At 46.8% G+C, this 25,205-nt stretch overlaps 1 protein-coding gene and 1 long non-coding RNA gene across 19 annotated transcripts in view; one reads left to right on the top strand and one right to left on the bottom strand.

Annotated features, from left to right (window-relative positions):
* The window catches only part of LOC128332064 (sodium channel protein type 5 subunit alpha-like), a 205,676-nt gene that overhangs the window by 104,175 nt on the left and 76,296 nt on the right, over positions 1-25,205 (bottom strand). For all 17 annotated transcript variants that reach the window (XR_008310543.1, XR_008310542.1, XM_053266305.1 and 14 more), the window contains 3 exons: positions 24,075-24,222; positions 2,871-3,065; positions 1,309-1,485 (listed from right to left, as the gene is read on the bottom strand). Coding sequence is in view for 15 of the 17 variants with exons in the window: in XM_053266305.1 (XP_053122280.1) it covers positions 1,309-1,485; positions 2,871-3,065; positions 24,075-24,222 (520 nt within the window). In the remaining 2 variants the exon portion in view is untranslated. The remainder of the gene's footprint in view (positions 1-1,308; positions 1,486-2,870; positions 3,066-24,074; positions 24,223-25,205) is intronic.
* Positions 4,359-25,058, top strand: LOC128332068 (uncharacterized). 2 transcript variants are annotated; one of them, XR_008310545.1, is made up of 5 exons: positions 4,359-4,442; positions 17,829-17,936; positions 18,023-18,588; positions 19,273-19,500; positions 21,937-25,058. It is a non-coding gene; the product is annotated as an uncharacterized LOC128332068 (long non-coding RNA). The 2 variants fall into 2 exon arrangements; XR_008310544.1 differs by having other exon boundaries at positions 18,023-19,500.

A 25,205-nucleotide genomic window follows, 5' to 3' on the forward strand; every position in this document is an offset into this window, starting at 1 on the left:
CATTTATCAGACACTATGCCCTTGACGTGTAGGCAAGAAGGGACTCTGCCTTTGGGATATCAGTTCTGCAGCCTCTTTTCTACGGATGTGCAGGGGCTGTTCAACTGATTGTCTGGGTCTATGGCAGGCCTGCTCAACTTTGGGCCCCCAGCTGTTTTTGAACTACAATTCCCATAATCTCCAGCCACAGTGGCCAATAGCCAGGGATTATGGGTATTGTAGGCCAATTTCTACAGTAGGGCCAAAGTTGAGCATCCCTGATCTATGGAGTGGTCTATCTTGCTCCATTATCACTCACTTCTTGCCCTGCACTGTGGTCCCCTTCCCCACCCTGATTGAGGCCAGGCATGATAACAAAAGCTGTCCATGCTCCTCCTATGGGCCAATCTAGGGGGCACAGGCAGCAATGGGAAGGAATGTGCAGCAGCCCTCTCACTATCTACAGCTGGAAAAGCAAGTGCTTCACAAGCTGGAGAGAGTGAGGGGATCACCATGTGTTCCTTCCCACTGCCAGCATGATGATACAGGAGCTGGAACATGTCCAGCATGTATTACAGCATGCTAATGCAGGGGACAGTTCTCTCTCTCTCTCTCTCTCTCTCTCTCTCTCTCTCTCTCTCTCTCTTCTCTCTCATTTTAAAAATTTTGTTTGTTTTTACAATATCTTAACAGTCAAATTACATGTCTATCTCATAATACAAAATGAAATTATTAAAGTTTATTTATAAGGATAAAATTCTGAGTTCAAATATTACATTGTGAAATTCTGATGAATGTTAATTTGTCTTGAATTTTTCATCTCTAAAACATATTTTTACATTTGTGACCCTATTAAACGAAGGTGTTTAATATCCAGCTTGGTTTTTAATTAATCCATCTTAGGACCAAGCTAAACATTATGTTAAGGCTGTCATTAGGGCTTAACTTTCATTTCAGAAATGGGAACTGGATCATCTCCCTCCCATGCTCAGAATTCAGCGGGATTAGGGAGCATTAACCCTATCCACAGCCATGTTCCTGCTTCAGATCCCCTCCCCCAGGTGCTATTTCACAAGGAAAAAATGGCCACATTGATACCAATGGAAACTTTTTTTTCTTTGAGAAATACCAACTGTAGGTGGGCAGGATTTGGACTGAGTTGGTTGTGGGAGGGTAGGGATGAAGTCCTGCACCTTTGTCATGTTCCCAATCCATGGTGGGGGACAATCTTGCTGCTCTTTTTGGAACAAACATTAAGTGGTAGCCTCCAGTTCAGCCCATTTCACCCATCTAAATCCCACATATAAAGCAGAGGACACTAAAACTTACAAGCTCCTTTTGATTTTTATCTGGTGGTGAATAAAACATGGTTTCATCTTCTCCATAAGTTTTGGACTTTATGCTTTTGTATGCCTTCTTCCACTTGCTTTTGCTTTTCTTATTATTTTTTGATTCTTGAACTGGCATTTCCACATTTTTATCAACATGCCTTTTGATAGACAGTTCCTGTAAAAGATACTCAGGTGTAATCACAGTATTCGTGAATAAAATGAAGAAATACTGGATTTACCATACCTGCTCTTTTTAAAAGTAGGAGAACAGCTAGCATACAGAGAAACCTTCTCTGGGGCCGAGCAGATAGACCCCCTCAAAGATAGATCCAGAAGAGGAGAGCCTTTCCTCAGTAGATCGAGATCTAGTGACATTTTTGTCTGTGTGATAGGGAACCTATTTTTCATGCACTGCAACATATATAATTTTGTACACTCACAGAATACATTACTTTGTATACAATAAATACTAGTCATAAACAACTTGTGAGCATTTAGGACCATTGGGACCAGTGTTGCTGAGAAAATGTCTATTGTTGCCCTAAATAACATACAGCCTTTATTTTGGCCAGGAGCACAATCCAAACCCACTGAAGATGTCTTCTGTGCTACAGAACTTACAGCAACTTAGATACAAGAGGGAAGTTGTGAAATAAGATATTGTCAGGCCCTCCCGCCAACTCCTGGGAAGCCCAGACACCTACTGGGCGGCGCAGCGGCAAAAGGGGAAGCCGTGGAGCATCCAGTTCCATAGGGAGCTGGCAGTGCCCTCCCCCAGACAACAGAGAGAGTGAGGAGGCTGGGAGCGAGCCACTCAGGGCTGGGCAGGCATAGCCTGATGGGCCATCATTGGTGGCGACAAGGAGGGGACTGCCCCGCCCCTCTGCTACAGCACTGTGTTATGGCACCAGAAGTGGGGGCGGTACCTAGAATGATGGCCACCCAAGAGGCAGCCAAGGTAACAAGTAGAGCATCAGCTGAGTGCATGATGGCGGGGCAAGGGGGAGAATTTCAGGACTGCCCTGTATGCAGGGCATTGTTTAAGGGGCGATTGGCAGGGGATGAGGAGGTATAGGAATTGGCTGGTCCTGGGAGGAGCAGGGCAACCCCTTTCATTGATGGGTGAAGGAGGGCCAGAGTGAATACCAACCCCATCCCCATCTGAGGCCACTTCAACCTCTTCAGCAAGGGGGCAATGGGAGAGATATAGACTACCCAGCCAGCAAGGAGAACATTGACAAACACGAAAGGACATTATTAGATAAACTAGGATATATAGGCTGTAAAAGTAAAAGGAGCACACAGGAGAGACATAACATTTTAACACATAACACCAGTCAATAGCAGCAAGAGGTTTTATTGTATTTACTGACACCTATATTCATATTGCAGTATATGGATATCATTAACTGCATAATTATTCATATATCAATTATTGCAGTGCTTTCCTCTTCTCATTTTAATTGTTATGGCTTAAACAATAAAATTATGTATATTTCCATTGTTAATAGTGGCTACAAAAATAAAGGAAGTTGTATTTGGTATAATAGTTTTACACACCTGTTCTTTCTTTAGTATTTCTTTTGCCTTCTGAAGTAACATCTCCCTTGCTTTTGTATGTGCAAGAGTAGCTTTATGTTGCTCTTCATATGCCATTATTACCACAGCCAGGATTAAATTAAAGAGATAAAATGAGCACAGAAAAATGACTATAACAAAAAAGATACTGTAGCTTTTCCCAGATGTTCTGATTACCTGTAAATAAAATAACTGATCTGATTAGTTTCTAGGCAATTCCAAGATATATAATACCTTTTATATTTGCTAAAACAAGATCAGTTAGTTATACGTGGAAGAAATTGCAAACCACAGTACAAAGACACACAGCAGACTCTTTCGTAATTATAGCTATTGATGGGTATATCCAGTTATAAAGTTGAATAAAGGCATGCATGTTGCCATGCTGGCTCAAACCCATGTCCAATACATGTGTCAGCTCTGGGTGATGAGCAGCCACTGGAAAGTGGTTTGGAGCCTGAAGTCAGGACTGGGAGGATCCAGCAGAGAATCAAGAATGAGGATCAACTGGAGTTGGAAGCAAGCCTCAAGTCAACACTGAAGCCAAGCATCAAAGCAGAGTAGACAAACCAGGAACCAAGACCAGAAGTCAAGCTGCTAGTTGGAGCTAAATTGACAAACAAGAACCAAGAGTAAAAGACAAGCTGAAAGTTAGTGTCAAAAACAGAGGTCAAACTAGTCTTGAAACTGAGGCAAACCCTGAGTCCAGGTAAGAAGCCTTTATATTCTTCCTGCCTTGGAAAGATTCAATGAAAGGCTTGGCTGGGTGAGGTTAGTCATAGGAACATAGAAAGCTACCATATACCGAGTCAGACCATTGGTCTATCTAGCTCAGTATTGTCTACACGGACTGGCAGTGACTTCTCCAGGGTTGCAGGCAGGAATCTCTCTCAGCCCTATCTTGGAGATGCTGCCAGGGAGGGAACTTGGAATCTTCTGCTCTTCCCAGAGCAGCTCCATGCCCTGAGGGGAATATCTTACAGTGCTCACACTTCTAGTCTCCCATTCATATGCAACCAGGGTGGACCCTGCTTAGCTAAGGGCACTAGTTATGCTTGCTACCACAAGACCAGCTCTCTTCTGTGTCCAGGGTCTGAGAACTTTATATTAGGGATGTGCATAGAACCGGGCAGGGGTGGCTCGAAGAAGTGGGGTGGGGTAGGACTTTAAGGGCGGGAGAGGGTGCACTCATAGGCGGAACTTGGGGGGCAGGCAGGGCATGTGCCCTAGGTGCCAATGGGGTGGGGGCGCCACGCCAGTTCCTGCCACCCCCACCCCATTGCCCAGCCCCAGGGCCCCTCAGCCACTTGCCTCCAGCTCCGGCATAGGATCGGCGAGGCCTAGGATCGGAGCAGCCTGCAAACTGCAGAGCTCTTCTCTCCCCGCCTCTCAGCTGATCGGCGGTTGGGCGGGGCTTCCAGAGAGGCCTCCGAGTAGGCCTCCCTGAAGCCTGAACTTGGCAGGCCCCAAGGGAGGCAGGAAGCCAGGAAGGAGGCTGGCAGTGTTCCCTGCAGCAGACCCTCTGCCCAGACCATCCAGTACAGCCTTTGCCAGGTAGGCTGTGAATTCCATTTTGTGGTTAAACCCCCCCCCCATTATAGGGATCTGCTTGCCATAGGGCTTTGATATGGGGGGTGGGGCGAGACTGAGAAGTCTCTGAATATTTAATTTAAAACAGACTGGAAAATGTGCTGGCTTTAAAAACAAAAACTATCTAAAAAGGCCTATAAGTGCCTTGTTTCATGTCAGAAAATTACAAACACTTCTGGAACAAATATTTATTTATTTATTCATTCATTCATTCATAAATGCACTTATGTTCAAGTTGTTTTGCAACCCAGAAGGTCTGTGTGAGAACTGTGAAGCATGTGCTGTGCTTTTATTTTATTTTATTTTTCTTGTGTGTGAACTGCTCTCCAATAACTTGCAGGGACTTCAGGGTAAATCTGGCCAACATGTGAATGCAGCACCTCCATTCCAGAGGAGATGTGTGTTAAAGGGCTTTAAAAGCCTCGTGTGAAAAACCTCCTGGAGTCAAACTTTACTGAATTTGTTTAGAATTCTGAGAAAACAAACATAGGCTCACCCTGCATGGTTGAAAGTCTCCTTTGCTAATCTGCAGCGAGGGGACAATTTTAATAATTAGCGTTGCTAGTGTGTTCTAGGCATTAAAAGTAGCACAAATATATAGTACTCAATGTATATCACTATATACTGTGAAGTGTGCATGTGTGTATTCAGTGAAATGTATTTCCAGGCAGCATACTTATTTTGAAATATCAGACTTAAATCCTTGGGGGCCTGGGGTGTGTGGAGGCCCTGGACTTTGAGGGGCTGGGGGCCCATTTTAAAATCTCATCTTGGCCCATTCCAACCTTGCTATGCCCCTGGTGGTCACTACACATGGGTTTCTGCACAACACCTGCACAGAAGAAACTTCCATGTAGAAAATGTGTCTCTTGTAAATTGACCCTGAATTTTCCATCCATGACTGGGATATCTGAGAGTTAGAGTCAATAATAAAAGAACAGCACACTACTTGAGGCAAATTACAATGATTTCTTAGTCTGGCAGGGGCTGGTTTTGGCCCTGGCAGAACTTGGCTGTCTGCTCCTGTTGCAAATGCCTCTGTCTAGTGTGGCACACTAATGTATCCTCCTCCCTCTTGGTGTCAAAGTAAGCACTGGTGTGATGAATGCACATATACCCCATCATTAGCCAACAGTCATCATAAGACAAAGGCTGGCAGGAATCATTCACTGGTTTATAGACACACACACCCCTTCTTCCCCTATTATGCTAGTGGCTATTTGGGCAGGTGATCCTCTAGGACAAAGTCATGTTTTTTAAAAAGAATGAGATGAGACAGAGAAAATGACACTTGGAATCCTTGCATAACTCCTGACTGTTGTTCTAAGTCTTTTACAGAGATGGCTCATGTTTTCAGGTTTTGATCAACAACCATGTCTAGATGGTACAGTGTTCCTTTTAACAGGGATTTCCAGATATTGTTGACTACAAGTCCCATCATTCCTGTTTGGACAGGGGCGCAATTTCAGTGCTTGCCCTAGGCGCTATTTCCCCTAGTTACGCCTCTGGGTGCACTTACTCCTCCCCCTGATTTCCCCCACCGGCGCTGGAGTTCTGTAAAACCCTTCGGGGCAGCATCGGACCTCCCTGCTGCCCTTTCCCCTCTTCGGCCGGAAGTGGCCAGAAGTACTGGGCACGCATGCTCTTGTGCACGTCAGACAGGCTCGTGTGCAATCGCAATGTGTGTGCGCACCTGGCATGCACATGCATGCCCAGTACTTCCGGCCGAATAGGGGAAGGGGTGGCAGGGAGGTGCACTACCGCCTTGAGGGATTTTACAGAACTCTAGCGCCGGTGGGGGGAAATCGGGGGAGGGGCGTGCACCCTCCCCCATCCTTAAAGTCCTACCCCCACCGAACGTACAAACTGGCCAATGTTCGAACCTGTTCGGGGGGCTGTAAAAGGGCCTGTGAACAGGTTTGTGCACATCCCTACTTTATTTATATATTTATTTATTTACTTACTTAAAATATTTATACCCCACCCTTCTAGTGCACTACTGCTCAGGGCGGCTCACAACATTAAGATAGATACAAAATACAATAAAAGTAATAAAAATAACTAAATTAAACAAAAAAGTTGTCCGATTAAAACCACAATCATTATTAGGTTCAAATTAAAGGTTATTTTTAAAGCTAAAATCTGAGAATTATAAAAAGCTACAGAACCTACCAGATATAACCGCAAAATTGAGCATTAAAAAGCCTCCTTAAAAAGATGTGTATTAAGATTTTTTTAAAAAAACAACAACACTGAGGGAGGGAACATGGCAAAGCTCTTTGGAGAGGGTGTTCTAAAGCCGAGGAGCCACAACCGAAAAGGCCCTGTCTCTAGTCCCGCGTACTGGATCTCTGTTAGTGGCGGGGCCATGAGCAGGGCCTGAGTTGATGAGCAGAGGGCCCTGGCAGATTCACATTGGCGAATGTGGTCTGATAGGTACCCCGGCCCCAAGCTGTGTAGTGCTTTAAAGGTCAATACCAGCACCTTGAATCTAGCCAATGAAGCTGATGCAGGATGGGTGTAATACTCGTGAAGTGACTTGCACCCATGAGCATCCTTGCGGCAGCATTCTGGACCAGCTGAAACAGTCTTCAAGGGCAGCCCCACGTATAGTGCATTGCAGTAGTACTTTATACTTGACAAATATGCTGTCGTTCAGCTGCTTGCCACACAGGGCAGCACTGTGCAGGTTCTCAGATTCCCAGCCTTCACACAGGTAATTCCGGACAACCCTTTGTTGTGTGCACCCTTTGTTGTGTGTCTATGATGCAGGACACCAATTTGATCAGAAAGTCTATGCCCCAAAACTGAAGAAATCATTAGTTGCTAGGGAAAACCCTTTCCCCTACCAGTACTAGCCAGGGAGACAGGCAGCTATCTGTTTGGTGGGATAAACCTAGAACTACTAGCAGCAAACCTGCAAGCATTAATAACTTCAGGTCTAGATAGTGAAACCTTACCCTAGAGTACTCCAGAAAGCAAGCAGTCAGATACAAGTACTTTTGGAAAGACAGGACATTTGTTTTACACAGCACATTTCAAAAACTGGGTGATGAATAGGTTTGAGCCCGAAATGTTTTGGAGGCCATTATAGAGGCCTCCAAAATGTTTCAGCCACCGGGGCCATTTGGGCTTTCAGAGGTGGCAGGGGTGTTCCCTTAAGGGCAGGGGAAGGTGCACTTACCCCTCCCACCGCATTTCTCCCACCGGCGCTCCGTTATATCAAAGCTCCTCAGGGCGGCAGTGTACCTCCCTGCCGCCCCGTTGCCCTCATCGGCCGGAAGTGGCCGGAAGTACGGGATGCACATGCGCCCATTGCGTGCACAGCAGATGGGCAAGTGTGCGCACACGATGGGTGCAAGCATACCCAGTACTTCTGGTCACTTCCAGCTGATGAGGGCAACGGGGTGGCAGGGAGGTACACTGCCGCCCCAAGGGGCTTTGATACAACGGAGCTCTGGTGGGGGAAACGTGGCAGGAGGGGTAAGTGCACCCTTCCCTGCCCTTAAGGGAACACCTTCACCACCTCCAGAACGGTTCTGGGCACTTCCCTGGTGATGAAGATTGGCGAGAGACTGAAAGAGAAGTGGGGAAGTGGCGGCTTGAGTATTCCAGCTAGTGGTGGTGAGAGTTAGAAAGGTAAGCAAATGGAGGAGGAGGAAGGAAGAAAGAGTCTTCCATGCTTCTCTTAAGTCTGCTGCTTTCAGAGGAATGAAGAGGATGGGCCTCTGGTGAGGAGATCCAGGGTTCCATAGTACAGTACTCTCTACTACTGAAGGGGCAAGGAGGAGGTAAGGTCGTCCAATTGGTATCTCAGGGAGTAGATATCAGGCAGGGAGACCCAGGAGTTTCATACCACAGTCGTGTCCACTACTATAGGGCTAAGGAGGTATGGTGGCTACATAGACAGGCACCTCGGTCTACAGCAACCAGCTTGCAGGCAGGCACTAGGTTCCAAGAAGGCTTATAACATACTCAGGTCATTCTCATGACCAGCACTTGCATGGTAGGAGGCAGGAAAGCACACCTTCACAGTCTTGTGTGGAGGCAGGAGATTGCTGCCTACCTGCCGCCCCAGACCAGGGCTACCCTACAATTATGCCTTGGACTTTACCAAGGTAAGTAGAGAAAAGCCACATCCTACTCCACAGCCTCAATCAGTTTGCATGATTGGACTGTTTTCAACAGCTCCCCGCAGTCTGATGCGATCTCCACCAGGCAGTGTTGTGTCCAGCCAGGAAGATGGCAGCTAGCTGCACTGATGTGGGCAGCCTCTCCGCTGCCCACGCAATGCATTGTGGAGGACTTTCTCTTCCAGACCCCTGCTCTGGACATTGCTGCTGCTATGCTCATGTGAGTGCACGAGCATCAGCATCAGGAGTAAGTTTGGATTTTCTGGCTGTGGGAAGGTAAGACCCTGCCTTCCCCACAGCTGACCCAAGTTTGGTTGTGTGCACGACATTGCTGTATTCCAACAACCAGTCAGGGGAGCAAAAGGAGTTCCTGGGCAGTTGAGTGCCAAGTGATCTGCAGCAAGCCCAAATCTGAAAGCACGCCACTCTCAGTGATTCAAGCACAAGGCTAAAGGCAGCTAGACCAAGCTTGTACAGAATTATCTGCAAACAAGCCCACTTCTAGGATTACCCTACTTCACCTCATCGTGATTCAGGCTCTGTGGTTTCTGCACTGGTATAGGGCATAGCATTTGTCTTCATCCAAGAGCATAGAGCAGGCACTCCACTGGGATGCTTTCCAAGGCAGTACTGGGCAGGAAGTCCCACCAGTAGTCCCACTTTCAGAAACCAAAGAAGGTTGCCAGATCTTTGGCATCAGCTCCTACATTACTTTCTGATCTTTGGTCCTGATTTGTCTGCTCAGCTTTGACCCCTAGTGTTGGCTTTGATTCTCACCTTGTTTCCTGCTTCTGGTTGCTGGTTAATCTGCTCAGCCCTATCCAATGGTGATTACCCTCAGCGCAACCATGAGAGTTCCAAAATAGAGGGAAGATTGTATAGCAATATGGCCACATCCACACGTAACATGAACCCGGATGTTACTGAAACCGCGGTTAATTTTTCTAACCATAAATTGCATCACAGACATTCGTCCAACCGCAGCCTAGCAACCTCCATTTTCAGGGCTGGGGAGCCCCTTCCTCCTCCTGACCTGCTGAGACCACATCCCAGCAATCTCTGTAGTGCTCCCATTGCCAGACTGTGAGCAAGGCATCAGCATGTCCCCAGGGCAGCAGCCATTGGCCACAACCGTTCCTTTCCAGGATGGTCTGCCTGCCCTAGGCAGGGAAAGGGCATTTAAATCCCTTTAAATGCCATGCAAGCCCTTCATCTGACAGCAATTGCATCACTGTGCTTGTAAGAACCCCACAACAAAACAGTTCTGCACAAGCACAATTTCTGGTGCGGGGGGAATGCTGGGGGACACTATTTTTCTGTTACTCAGGAGAGGGAAGGAAACATGATGACTCCCTCAGAGGGGATACATACATGAGGGAGGACAAAGGATCCTGGGGTTTGGCTTGTGACCAAGGATGCTCTTCCAATGGCTCACCCTGGCAAAGCAGGAATTGGCCTCTCATGAGAGGGCCAGTCTACTGGAAGGGACTTTAGGCTCATCAACCTTCTGTCTTCTATCAATGTGCTCATGAGTTGAGCTATCCAAAAAAGGGGGGGTACATTTGCATAGAGCCCTCTCCTGGTTAACATTTGCTTGCAGCCCCCTCCTCTCCAGGGAAGCCTTTGACACGCTCAAAGAAGATTTTGATGCTCCATGTGCCCGGGTATAGCCGGGTGGGCAAACTGAGGAAACGCCGGGGACATCATCTGCCATCCGGCCCACATGCATGTCTCCATGGCCTGACACTCTCGTGAGAGAGTACATCATGAGAGAAGGGATTTTATCGCACATTATTAGCAATTCTACCTGGCACACCCGTCCCCCTGGATAGTTCTTCTCATGAGTTGTGAGGGGATATCACCATAGCCTTCCACTCTCATGAGAAAGTGGTCTGCTCAGGAGCAGTATCCATCACCATCACACATGAAGAATCTCCCCGGTCACTTCAGGCGATGCTGATCCTGCTGTTTGGCCCTTCTCATGAGTAAGCCTAGGAACTGCATGTGTTCACACAAGGAGAAAGGGCTGGGCAGGTGCGGAGCCTGACCGCCAGTGGCCGGTTTGGGAGTTGGGAGTCAGGCAGCGCCGACCATTTAACTAGTCTGGGGCCAGGAACGGCCTTAAGGCAGGGAAGAGCTGCTCCTGGCTGTGCTGCGAATGCAGTGCTGGCCATTTAACTCCCGAAGGGGCCATGCGGCCCCTTCAGGGGCTAGACTTGGGCTGGTGCTGTGTTTGCAGCGCAGCCAGTAGCGGCTCTTCCCTGCCTTAAAGGATGCAGATGCAGCGGACATTTAACTCCTGAACGGGGGCTGTGTAGCTCCGCTTGGGAGCTAAACCAGCACCCCCCGTCTGATGTCAGATGTGGGGTGTGTGCTGGGCCCGCAAGGCGCGGCCTCTGATTGGGCATGGCCCTGGTTCTTTGAACCCGTTTGCCCAATAGTGGCTTCACCCCTGGGGCTGGGCCCTGCTTCCCCAACATCACTGTACAAAAAAATAGACCTGAGCCATTCAAGAATTCCTGGTTAGGGCTGCCCTTTAAACCCAACCCTGGGTATTGCCGCCCTACTATAAATTGCCATTCCAACAATCTAATGGGATTGCCCTGATTATGTTGCCATCATGACTGCTTGCAGTTATGAACATACATTTTGATTGCTTCGTTTTTGGAGAGCAAAGCACATACTGCCCATCTTGCTGTTCCATCCTCTTTCTCTCCTGATTGCCAAGAAGGGGAAACAAGGGACACAGTGGGAAGAGGGCATGCCCCCAGTTGACTTTCCAATTTGACAGGCTTACAAGCTTGGGATGGGTGTTCTGAAGACCATGTTGCAGCTCTCCTGATTTCTCCCAGAGAGGCTCCAGAGAGGCTGGTGGTGGATGAGGCCATTGCTCTGGTGGAATTGGCCTTGATGCCAACAGGTGGGTCTTTGCCCTGACATTTGTATGGATGTGCCCTGTCAAGGCAAAAGGCTAGTGCTCTGAGCACATCCAAAGTGTGCAACAACCTTTCCAAGTTGGAAAGGGGGTCACGGAAAAATGCAGGCAGAATAATGACTTGGTTTATGTGAAAACTGGAATTGATTTTTGGAATAAATGACAAATAGTACACATAGCTACTTTGTGCCTGTGGAATCTAATGTAGAGTGGATCAGATCTTAGGGCACACAACCTGCTGACTTGATAAGCCAATGTAACAGGTATAAGAAAAGCTGTTTTGATAGATAAGAACCAAAAAGGTATGGTAGCCATAGGTTCAAATGGATCCTTCATTAGGGCAGCAACACCAGAGAAAGGCTCCATGGGGTAGCAGGTGAACGCACATGTAGGTACAGATTCCCCAGACCCTTAAGAATTTTTTTAGAAAGAAGGTAGAAGAAAAATGTGTTAGTGTACCTTGTTGTGTGGCAACTAGATATAGCTGCCAGGTGGACTTTGAGGGGTGAAACTGAGAGGCCAGCAATTTTAAGATTGGACAGATAAGTTCAGAATTTGCAAAACAGAGGCCCTGAAGAGGAAAAGAGTGTGCAGCTGCATAAGAAGCAAAATGTTTACATTTTGCTGCTTAAGTCTTTCTGGTAGAGGGCTGCCTTTCATGAAAAAAATGCACTCTAGTAGGATCTCACTGGGTTCTCAGGCATAATCCTCCAAGTGGTGAGTTTCAGCATTTTCACATCTGGGTGTAGGACTTGTTCCTTGTGCATAGAAAGTAAATCCGGAACTAGTGGTAGAGGTCTCTTCCTGCCTCTGGAGAGTCTCAGTACCATAGGATACCACACCTGATGTGACCAATCTGGAATGATCAAGATGCAATTCATCCCTTGATGTAGGATTTTGTTTAGAACACATGGGATCACCGGAAGAGGAGGATAAAGATAATACAGAGCCCTGTCCCATGGTAGGAGGAAGGCATCCCGTAGGGATCTGGTGCCCACACCAGCCCTTGAACAGAACAAAGCATAGTGCACATTCTCCTCTGACACAAATAGGTCTGCTTTCGGAAACCCCCACATGTGGAAGATGGGTGACAGGTAATTAATGGACAGGCTCCACTTGTGTGCATCTGAGTGATGCATTGTATGACTCAGTGAATCGTCTTTTACACTGTCACCCCCTCTGATGTGGATAGCTATGGGGTGAATGTTGTACTAGATGCACCAGTCCCATAGTTTCAGTGTCAGGCTGCATGAAGGGTGTGATGTGGTATCTCCCTGGTTGTTCACATAGGCAATAGCCATTGTGTTGTCCATTACAAGTTGGACCACTTTCCCTTGTATCATGGGCCTGAATGCCTTCAGACCTAGGAAGCAGGCCAGAAGCTCTAGTGTATTTATGTATGTTTCTGGATTGCTGTACAAGTCCCATTCACACTATGAGTAAGGGCTCTCCATCCATCGTTGGAGGCATCTGAAGTCATTATGATTTGAAGGAAACATGGCTGGAAAAGGATTCTTTGTTCCAAGTTGACTCTTAGGGGCCACAATAGGAGGAAATTCTGTACTGATTGTGTAGGGCATTCTGATTATGCAGGATATGCATAATCTGTGTTGGTGACCCTTCGAGGAGGTTGAAATTCCTCAAGAACCAAAGTTGTAGAGGTTGCATGTGAAGTTTTGCATGTGTGACTGCACAGGTACAGGAGGCCATCAGGCCCAATGGAACCTGTACCTGGTGGGCTGTTCTCACTGGCAAGATCAAGGTCAGGTTTAGGTGGTGTCCCAGTTTGAGAATCTGATATTCCGGCAGGAAGACTCTTTGTCCATGTCCAGTAGATCTCCTATAAAGAAGATAGATTTTGAGGGGGTCATTTTGGACTTCTTGATATTGTGCATAGGTGTCTGCAAGTTCCAGTCCAACTTGCCCTTTGACTGGGCTGTCAAAAGCCAATCGTCCAAGAACGAATACACCTCCATCCGTGGTCATGGAGATGTGCTATGACTACTGCCATGACCTCTGTAAATATTCTCGGAGCAGTAGAGATTCCCAAAGGCAGGAATTTGTACAGATAAACCTGGAGGCTGACAGTGAAGCGAAGGTACTTGCGATGCACTGAATGGATCCTGACATGAAAGTACGCATCCTTCAGGTTGATGACAATGAGCCACCTGTTGCCTATCAGAAGTTGGATGATGGATGTGATGGAGATCATACAAAACTCTGTCATCTCCATGAAATCGTTCAGGGCTCTTAGGTCCAATATTGGTTGAATTCCACCGTCCTTCTATAGTAGTTGGAAATATCTGAAATAGCGATGCCTCTCCATGTGAGATGTAGGTGGGACAGGTTCTATTGCATCTTTTTCTAAGAGTGATACAACTTCCAACACAGTGGGGGTTGGGGCAGTGAATCTGATTCTCACAGAGTGGGGTTAAGTGTGGAATTGTATTGCATACCGTGATTGAACTATGGCGATAACCCATCTGTCCATTGTTATCTGATTCCAGGTCATTAGGTGGTTTCTATTCCTGGGGATCGGGTATGTGGAACTGGGAAGGGAGTTCTGATGGCATCAAAGGTTTTGTTTAGGGGCCTCACATGGTTTAGTGTGGAGAACATTGGATTTTCCTCTGTGTTGGTAAGGTCTGGAAGAGGGCCTGGTAGACTTCTTAAAGTCCCATTTGTCTGCTGTCTTAAACTGAGATTTGTATTTCCCATACAAAGTACCAGAGGAATACAGTGGTTTTTGTTTTGATTGGTATCCTGACTGAGTAGTCAATACAGCAAAAGACTTGACAGTGAATTTTGACTTTTTAAGTTTTTCCAAGGTTGTTTCCTTACTGAAGAGTCCCTAACCCTCAAATGAGAGGCCTTCCAACTTTTCCCTAGTGTCATGTTGGAGTGTGGAAGACCTCAGCCAAGCATGGTAACAAGGTGCAACTGCAACTGCCATGTTTTTAGACTTGCAGTCCATCAAGTGGTGGACTGTACTAATTTGTTGCATTGTTATATCAGCAGATTTTGTCTGAAGCTCTTTAGCCTTGGTTGCCATTGCTTCTGGCATAGTTTCAGCCAATTCCTCCCATAGGGAATACTTGTAGCAAGACATGCAGGCCATATAACTGATGATGCACATTGCTAGAGTGGAGGTTGAGTAAAACTGTCTACCTAGAGAGTCCAGTTTACATCCCTCCTAGTCTACAGTGTTTCTTGCCTGAGCAGGAAGAGGATGAGTAGTCCACCACCAGAGAGTTAGGCTGTTAGATGTTTGAATAAGTACTCACAGCCATCTTCCTGTACCTTATACATGTTCTCCAAATGTCTGGATGTAGGAGTTGTGGAGGATAGCTTTTTCCATACTTCCATAGAGGCTTGTAGCAATATAGGCAACATGGATAGGGCAGTAGGCTGGGAAGTTTTTGCAGTCTGCAAAAAATTAAATACTGGATCCTGTAGGTTGAACAGGTGGAACCAATGGTACAATTGGAGGCAGAGCCAGAATAGGCAGAGCCGGAGTTGTAGTTAAGGAGGTAAAAAGGTGTCAGTTAGAATTTCTATAGTCAACTGACTAGCAAATATGTGGATGATCCAGAGGTCACAGTGTGGGTCACAACTCGTGATTGACAAACCCCTTGTGGGTGTAGGAAAATATCTTCGTCCCTAGAGGGCTCAAGAACACACGTAACCCATAATGGCTGGGTGTAATGATCAGTATGAACATAACCAGTGAAAGTTGAGTGAGTGGCTGAGGAGAAGGGTGGGTATGTTTTTCTGTGATAGTCAAAGTCACCTCCTTCCTAATGGCACCATTGGGAAGATGGAGGTTGTATAGGGCTATAATGGGAGTTATGCACACTCCATAGTTTTTCAGTCTTCCATTGAATTACACTGTTCCTCTTCTAGAAGCTTGATTTGTGGGACAGAGATGGTGTTTTGGGGACTTCTATTACATCATCTGTGTCTCCAAGGTCAACAATGTCAGGACCCATGGGAGAACTAGGGTATACACCCTAAGCCAAATAAAGCAATACTGGCTTTAGATGGCAATGCCAGTATGTTGCATGGAGGGATCTCCATAGTCACAGCCAAAGACTGAGTGGTCTTCAGAGAGTCAAGGGTCAAGATCTCTGAAGACTTTTGTTGATGCTGAGCAATGGGAACTATACTCAGCTTTAGTATCTTAAAAACCGAGTAATCTATATTGGTACTGGTAGCTCCATCAACTTGGGACTATCGGACTTCAGTGTAGATTGTGATTTCGAATGGCCTTTGATTCTTCTCTTACGTTGATGGTTTCAATGTTGGGTCCATTTTCTTCTGCTTCTGGTCACTCAATGTAAAGGAAGAGTGTGGCCTTTTCTTGTCCTATTTAGACTTCCCCTGTTTAGCTTCTTTTGAAGTCAAGGGGATAGTCTTGGAAGACACATGATGTGATTTTGATGTCAAAAGTTTCAGCATCAAGGATAGTTGGGGCTTGGAGTTTTATGCTTTGTGGTCAGCACTGATTTATTGCCGGATTCCCTAGGTGGTTCTGTAGTCAGTGTTGAAGTCTTAGGAGTTGGCTTCAGTGTCAAGCTAGAGGTTGGGGTCCACATCGGTTCCTCAGGTAATAATGCCAAATTATAAAGGCCGTCTTTCAGTCTTAGATCTCTATTTTTCCTTGTTTGCTTAGAACCTTTTTGGCAAATTTTACAGTGATCGGTTTTGTGTTCCTCTCCCAGAGGAGACACAGGGAATGTTTATCTGAGGAGGAAATGGCTTGGCACTTCATGCACCTCTTTAAAAAGTTTTTCTTTCTGTCATGAAATGACATTATTTTGAAAATGAAGGCAATAAACATTTTTCACTTTTCAGTGGATCTGAGGCAGCGAACCTTCAAATCCAAAAGCAATAAGAACCTTCCGATGCATCCTCACTTGGCGGTCAGAGAGAACTGCAGGTTGCTTACCTGTAACTGTAGTTCTGCTGGTGGTCATCTGTCCAGGCACACAAATAGGGCTTCACACCTGTGGGAAGAACAATCTGGAACACCTATCAAGTTGATCTTTTTTCTTTTTTTTCTTTTTGATAGCCTCAGCTAGGCAGCTGGGCACCTCCCCACACACCTTGGTCACATGACCCTGCTCCCTTCTTCTCAGTTCTGGAATACGCTGAGAAGCAAGGCTCTGCAGAGGGGCAGGCTGGGAGGGTGTGTGACTGGACAGATGACCACCAGAAGAACTACAACTACAACTAAGCAACCTGCAGTTCTTCTAAGTGGTCTCTCTCCATCACACAAATGGGCGCATAGCAAGTTCCAGAATCAAGGAGGCGGGACAGAGCTCTGGACAAGATAGTATACCCCAACAGTAGGAGGCAAACACATCAGAAATAGCTGCGGCCATATAAAAAACAGAAACCTAAGTTGGAAAGCAAATCAACCTTTGTTTCAAACACTGTAACAGACAAAACCCTTTTCTTTCTTTCTTTCTTTCTTTCTTTCTTTCTTTCAACCAGGATAAAATACCGATATAGAGCAGTGTAGTCAGGTAAACAACTGCAGGACAGCCCTGCCAAAACATGGCAGCCCTGCCAAGCCCTAACATCCAAAGCATAGTGCTTAACAAAGGTAGAGTGGGAATACCACGTTGCAGCCTGACAGATAACAGACAGTGGGACAGCTCTATCAAAGGCCGTGGAGGCAGCTGTAGACCTGGTGGAATGAGCTTTTAGTGGGGCCAGCGTGGACCGCCCGGCAATTTCATAGACCAATTTGATCATGTGCACAATCCGTGAAGAGATTGACTGGGCAGAGGCCCTGTCGTCCCTAGAGGGCAGACCGTATGTCACAAACAAGGCTTTAGTTTTCATGAATGCGGCAGTGCGGTCAGTGTAAAAGGCCAGGGCATGTCAAATGTCGAGGGCATGCCAGGCGCACTCCAGTGTCGAAGACGGATTAGGGAAAAATACAGATAGGGAAATAGGTTGTGACCTGTTGAAGGTAGAGACAATCTTGGGAAGAAAAGTTATGTCAACTCGCAAAACAACCTTATCCTTATGAAAGTGGAGGAAAGGGGGGTCACACCGTAGGGCCCTGAGCTCACCCACCCTTCTGGCTGAAGTAATGGCCACTAAAAAGACAGTCTTAAGAGTCAACATTCTCCAGTCACAGGTACCCATAGGCTCAAAAAGCTTATGCATCAGGGCAGTGAGAACACATTGTAAGTCTCAAGTGGGGACTGTCAGTGGGGGGTCTGGGTAGAGGTGGGACAAACCCTTAACAAACTGTTGAACTTCTTTCAGGGTGAACAGGGATGTTTCTGGGGCAGCCTCATGCCTAAATGCTGTGATTGCCGCCAGATGGACCCGAATAGAGGCCTGCGAAAGCCCCGATCGCTTCAGGTTGATAAGGTAAGACAAAATCAGCTGAAAAGGAGCTAGATTGGGGCGTGATTCACCCCACGCCCCCACAAACAAGGAAAAACATCTCCATTTAGCAGAGTATGACTTCATGGTGGAGGGTCTTCGAGAAGCATATAAGACCTCCTTCAATTCCTGGGACCAGAGGGTTGAATCCTCCAAGCTGTCAGGCGCAGGGTGCATATGTCAGAATGCAGTATCCGACCATCCTACATGGAGAGCAGCAACGGTGATGGAGGGAGACGTACAAAGCAACCCCCGGAGAGGTTCAAGAGGCGTGGGAACCAGGGCCTCTGTGGCCACCAGGGCGCTATCACGATGCAGTTCCCGGAGTCCACCTCTAGCTTTTGGAGTACTATCGGAAGTAGCAGTACTGGAGGGAAGATGTAAGAGAACTCCTCTGTCCAGAGAATTGCGAAGGTGTCTCCCAGTGATCCCTTTCCCACTGCCATCCTGGAGCAATACCGAGGGCATCGACGGTTGGTCTCACTCACAAAAAGGTCTATGGTTGGAGATTCCCCCAGAGACGGAACAGGCGGCAGAGGACGTGGGTGTCCAGTTGCCATCCATGGGGGGCATGAGGCGTGCGGCTGAGAGTGTTGGCCAATGAGTTGGTCAGGCCCTGGATGTAGACTGCCGATAGGTACAGTATATGCTGTGGGAAAGGGCCCAGCCCTCTGTCTAGGGCTAGAGAGAGAAGGGCTTGAGAGCCGGTCTCCCCCGGCCTGTTGGTATAAGCCTTGGACATATTGTTGGTCATAATTTGGATGTGTTTCCCGCCCACCATTGGGAGGAAGGCTTGCAGCGCTTTGAAAACAGCCAGGAGCTCTGGGTAGTTTGTGTGGCGGGACAATTGCTTCCTGAACCAGTGACCGTTCACCTGGAGGTTGTGGAGGTGAGCTCCCCAAACTTCCTCTGAAGCATCCGTGGTAACTTGAAGGTGGGGAAGGGGCTATCAAAATGGGCATGGATGCTGCAGATTCTGTAGCAACATCCACCATTGGAGAGAATAGCGAATGCTCGCTGGGATGCAGAAGCATTTTGAATTGTCCCAATGTGGGCGGAATACATCCAGAAACCAGCATTGCAAGGGACGCATGTGGAGTCTTGTGGTTGGCAGGACAGAGGGCGTAGCGGCCATGTGTCCCAGCATGCGCTGGACCTGCCTTGCAGGGCGAGTAGGAGACCCTTAAATGGTCATGGCAAGGCGGTGTATTGTGGTGACTCGCGGGGAGTGTCACGACTGCTGACACGGAGTCGAACATGACACCCAAGAACTTTATGTACTGGGTGGTTGTCAATGTGACTTCTTGTAGTTGATTTTTAGCCCCAGATCGCCCAGCAACAGGATGGTGAGCTGAAGATGTGAACGGAGTGTTCTTGGAGACTCGGCTGCCAAGAGCCAATCGTCGAGGTACGGAAAGAGTTGGACCCCTCTTTCCTGTAAATGGCCCACGATGATGACCAAACATTTTGTAAATACCCTTGTGGCAGATGACAGTCCGAAGGGCATTGCACGAAACTGGAACGTGTCGACTCCCAGTTGAAAATGCAGGTACTTTCTGTGTTGTAGGCAGATGGTAATATGATAGTAAGCGTCTTCTAAATCTAGGGAGACAAATCACATCCCCCTCGATATCAGTGCTAGGATGTCTGAAATTGTAATCATCTTGAAACGATTGCAGTGGACATAGACGTTTAGTGGGCGAAGGTCCGGGAGAACAGACTGTCCTCCACGTGAGGAGATACACATTCTATGGCACCCTTGCTGAGTAGTGATTGAATTTTGTCCTGAAGGGCAGGTGTCAAGGGGGTGGTCTGCCTGCCAGAATCTGGAGGGTGTTGTGTAAATTTGATGGCATATCCTATCCGGATGATGGTGAGAACCCACGGGCCTGTTGTTATGGATTCCCACGCAGCCAGGTAGGGACGCAGTCTCGAGTTCACCCATGGATAGTCAGGTTTGCTTCGGGAAGGAGTCCTGCTTACGCTTCTGCTGAGCGACCTTCTGGTGCTGGTAGTGTCGCTTTCTGTATTGCTGAGGAGGCTGTGAGTATTGAGAGGGGTGAAAGGAGTGGTCATATCCATGCTGGGCTGGCATACGGCCTTGGTATGACCGCTGCGGATGAAAGGGCTGGTTCATTCTTCCAGAAGAGGAGCCCGTGGTGAAACCCATAGACTTGGCAGTCTTATGCATCTTTTGGATGCATTCCATGGTGTCGTCTGTTTGGGCGCCGAACAATGTGGAACCATTGAAAGGAAGGTCCTCAATCCTAGTTCTGGCCTCCATGTTCAGGCCAGAGCAACGAAGCCAGGCATGTCGGCTGAGGGCTATGGATGTGGCAAGAGATCTGCCCATAGCATCTGTGGTGTGCTTGGAAGTATGCAACAACTGTTTGCTAAGTTCATAACCATCTGCCTGAAATGCTGTAAGGGTAAGGTGAAGAGATGGTTGCATGCCCTCAAAGTGCTCTGCTAGTCTCTCCCAGAGGAGGTGATTATATCTGGCCATGCAGGCCTGGTAGTTAGCGATCTTGACCCCCATGGAGGCACAGGTATAAAGGCGTTTACCCATAGCATCTAGGCGACGGCCCACCCTGTCCATGAGGGTAGAGAGCATTTTTTTTTTTTTAGATCTGGTTTGAGCTGCCTCTACAACGATAGAGTTCAGAGAAGGGTGCTTATGTAAAAAGGGAGAGACTTCCTGATGGACTCTATACAGATTTTCGATCTTCCTGGAAACAGGAGCCACAGATGATGGTTTCTCCCAGAAACTCTTAGTGATGTCTGTGAGAGCAGGGTTCATAGGAAGTGCCACAGGCTGCAAAGAATCATCTTCTAGTATGTCAAAGAGTGGGTTCGCTGAGGGCTTAGCAACCTCCTCAGATTGAATGCCCAAGGCGTGGGCCATGTTGGCCATATACTTAGAGAAAATTTTAAGGTGGGAGCAAGGAGGAGAAAATTCCCCATTCTTGTCCTGCTTCCGACATTTAGGTACAGGAGTAGCTGGGCGGGTTGAAGATGTAGAAGTATCAGAATCAGAGTCAGAGTCAGTGGCAGATGACTCCAAAATCTTCTCAGGCAGGACAGAACCCAATGGAGCCAGGAGTGGCAGGTTAGCAGGTGGAGTCTGGGCTGGAACCGTAGGCTGGTCAGTCATTCTCTCCTTTGGAAGGGCAGCAATGGCACGAGCGCCCTCATGGGGCATCACGTTGGGTAAGGGGGAGTCCCTAGAGATAGGGCTAGAGAGCACAGTTCTGAGGTGCGTGCGATCTGACAGGCTGCGGGAGGGGCAGTGCTCATGGCTAAAGTGGTGACCCCACGAGTGGGACAGCTGCCTGCTCCTGTAGGAAACCTCCCTCCAATCAAAGTAAGGGGAGCACAATTGTGAATGTCTGTGAGAGGGATAGGGCAGTTCATAAGCGGAGTGTCTCCTGTGCCCATAGCCTGAGCGATAGTGAGGAACAGCATAAAAACCTCTGAGCAGAGAAGCGTTGGTAACAGAGCTCCTTTGCACTGTCTCCAGACACTGAGTCATAAGGAGAGTAGTAGGTTGCAGAGTCGTAGGGAGAATATGAATGGTCGTCGCGGTATGCCCATTGGTATGGAGAGGCATCTGAGAGGGAGAGAGCAGGGTCCGACTCATTGGAGGACTCTCCTGCTTGCACAATTGTCTCGGTGCTGGTGAGGTGGGGCATGACAACAGGCTGAGAGGCAGCATGTAGAAGCTGCCTAGCTGGTCTCCCTGGGAGATTGTGGGGGCGTCCCCCATGTCCAGAAGAGGCTGAGGGATGCGCCTGGGAGTGATGCTGATCCTCGGCACCATGACGTTTCTTTGTCTTCTTCTTAGCTTCGGTGCCAGGGAGCGCTGCGCTCTGAGCATGCGCAGTTCGCATATCTCCCCGATTGCATCTGCTGTCTGCTGGGGCCAATTTCGGCTTTGCTGCCGATGGCTCCTTAAACTTGTCTTTTTTCTTCTTGTGCTTCTTAGGTCCAGCCGCAGGAGGGAGGGGCATGGAAGAAGCGGCCTGATGCAAGGGAACCGGAGCTTTGGAGGCTGGGGCTTCCTGATTCTGTGAGGTAAGCCGGGGCACCATAGGGGTGGAAGGGAGAGAGGAGGCAGAGGGAGTCCCTGTGGGCATCCCAGGCCCTCCAGGAGGCTGTGCCAAGGCTGGCAATGATCTGCTCATTTCATTGGAAGGTGGTGTAGGTTCGGTGTTCATACACTCCATTGCCTTACACGATAAGGTGCTCTCCCATAAAAACGAGCGTAGACGGGATTCTCTATCCAGGCTTGGCCCTCTGTGAAAGCTTTTGACAGTGATTACAGGAATCAGGGCGATGTGCTTTGCCTAGACAAAAAAGGCATTTACTGTGACCGTCAGCTGAGGGAAATTGTGAGCAGCAGTCAGGGCAGCGCTTAAAGGTAAATTTACCGGCCATAAACCATATGTGGAGAGCACCGCATCAGGCGAGGGTGGTGGCTGTCTAAGTCCCCCTCTTATCTGCCTTGCTCTTCTCCCTCTCCCTCTCCCTCTTCTTCTTGTAAAGTATACACAAATATGAAATTATAACGCAAAATGAGAAAGAGGTGAAAACCAGAGGGGAGATGTAGAAGAATAAAATGAAAAGAAACAAATAATAAGCCTGAAGAACAACTAGACAGGTGACCAGAGATGTAGCTTCTCCAGTGGATGAAAAAGAACTACAAGAAGGGAGCAGGCTCATGTGACCAAGGTGTGTGGGGAGGTGCCCAGCTGCCTAGCTGAGGCTATTTAAAAAAAAAGATCAACTTGATCGGTGTTCCAGATTGTTCTTCCCGCAGGCATGAAGCCCCATTTGTGTGATGGACAGAGACCACTTAGAAGAACTGAGGATAGTGATGCTCCAACTGCCTCTACACATGGTGGGTGGAGTCAGGAGTGTCATGCAGAGCTTTAGAATCTTCCTGATTTGTCTTCTGCGTAGGCACAGATCCCCAGTTGTGTGGATTCAATGGGATCACGTCAAGGATCTGTGGTTATAGCAGCATCCATGTTTGGATGTAACACTCCCGCCGAAAAACCTCAGGATGAGACAGCAAAACTCACTACAAACCAAAGGTTCAAACTGGAGTTTGGCGAGGGAAACAGCGGTTTCACATATTCGGGCATACGCAAATTTCATCTGTCCCATTTAACTGCAGTTGTGTGTTACATGCAAATGTGGCCATATTGTGCTAAACAGAACTATGATAGTTCTGGATTTCAGAAATGCTTTCAGAGCTGGGCAAGTCTCCATCTGGAATTTGGCCAGCAGATTGCATAGAGAAACTCAAAGCTCAGAGAGTTAGGGAATCCATGCATGAAATCTGCAAAGATCTTTTCCACAGCCCCTCTACTCACATTGTTGCTGTTCCTGAGGGAGGAAAGAAGTTGTGGACTTATTGGTGCTACTTATTGGTTCTGGCAGGGTCAAAAGGACAAAATGAAAACTACACTCTGCTCCCTCGAGGTATTCATCCTATTGGCACAGAAACTGAAAGGGCAGCTGGTGACGGCAAGAAAGAGCTGTCTTGTGGTCTGTTAGTTTTGCTATCATTTGGCATAATCTCTGATTAGGAAATGAAAGAATGCCATTTCAGGTGCCTCTAGAAGGATCTCCTTTTTATCAGTGGGAGGGGGCCCCCAGTTTTCTATAGCACAGCGATTCAGTACTGGGCCCTAGGCCAATCCTTAGAGCTCAGTAGATGTCTGACTAGGCTGACAACTGATGCTGGTCTTGAAAAAACCTAAGTCACTAGTTGCTCACTCAGAAGTAATTACTATTCAAACCTATTCTGTGCAATATGGTTCAAATATATATGAAGAATGGTGCTGGTCTTTGCTTGTAAGAAGAGTGAGAAAACATTATTAAACTTAAGCTGTATTAATGAATCTAAAGATATACTAAGCTTATTTAAAATATCAATTGTATACATTATCAGAATGTGAATGTATTTGGTATTATTCATATCATTGCGAAGATAAAAAATGTAATACAAAGTATTATGGCAACGAAACATTTTTACCCTAACACAGATTTTAAAAATATGGTATTTATGGGCAACAGGCTCTTGCAATAAAAATCAATCAATCAATCAAGTTTTACCTTCCGATAGAGAAGTTCCCAGCTATCCTGTGTCATCAGCCGGAACATTGATAGAAAAGCCCATCCAAAATGATCAAAACTTCTGTCCTCATAGTCAACATCATCTCCACATTTCAGACATTTATAGCCGTTTAGACATTCAGTTTTACTAATAACAAATCAAACATGTTACTGATAGCTTTTAGGTAAAAGGTTTCTGTCAGATTGTTTACCTCACAACCAAAAGCTTTACTGAAGCTGGACATTTATATCCTCCTCATTTTGTATTTCTTCAACTTCTGTGCCACCCTTTAATATAAATAGGGCAGCTTACAATAAGTACAACATGAGCTGCTAGGTTTTATTTCAGTTTTAATATAAAAATGGTTTTATTTGGATGAGAGAGCACTGGTTGTTTTCAGCATTTTTGTAACATTTGCTGTATTGTATATAAATACAATCTGAGCAAAAGTTGAACATGCATACCAAAATATTCTATATCTATGTCTATATCTATATCCATATCTATATAAAATACAAAGTGCTAGTTATAATTTACAAAACCCTAAACGGCTTAAGCCCTGGGTATTTAAGAGAGCGTCTTCTTCATTACAACCCCACCGCCCATTGAGGTCATCTGAGGAGGTCTGTCTCCAATTACCACCAACTCATTTGGTGGCTACACAGAGACGGGCCTTCTCGGTTGCTGCCCTGGGATTGTGGAATGCACTCCCTACTGAGATACGATTCTCCCCATCTCTGACAATTTTCAAAAAACACCTGAAAACCCATCTTTTCGCCCAAGCTTTCTCAGCTTCCTAATATTTTTGGGTTTTAATTTCTGGTTATTTTTAAATTTTTATTTTTAAATTGTTAAAGTGTTTTTAAGTTTTTGTATATGTTTTTAACTGGTTTTATGTTATTGTAAACTGCCCAGAGATGAACGTTTGGGGCAGTATACAAATTTGATAAATAAAATAAATAAAATATTTCTATATCTATCTACCTACCTACCAAACCTTCAATATATAGTTCTCTAGCACTCTGAACTACAAACAATTGAAGTCCTGAGTATAAATAATTGTGTACTTGAGAATTGAGTGACACCTCTGGAAAAAACAGAGACTTCTGTAATAGGCAGTATACAAATGT

This window comes from Hemicordylus capensis, chromosome 6 (assembly GCF_027244095.1).
Source record: "Hemicordylus capensis ecotype Gifberg chromosome 6, rHemCap1.1.pri, whole genome shotgun sequence".
NCBI classification, from domain to species: Eukaryota; Metazoa; Chordata; class Lepidosauria; order Squamata; family Cordylidae; genus Hemicordylus; species Hemicordylus capensis.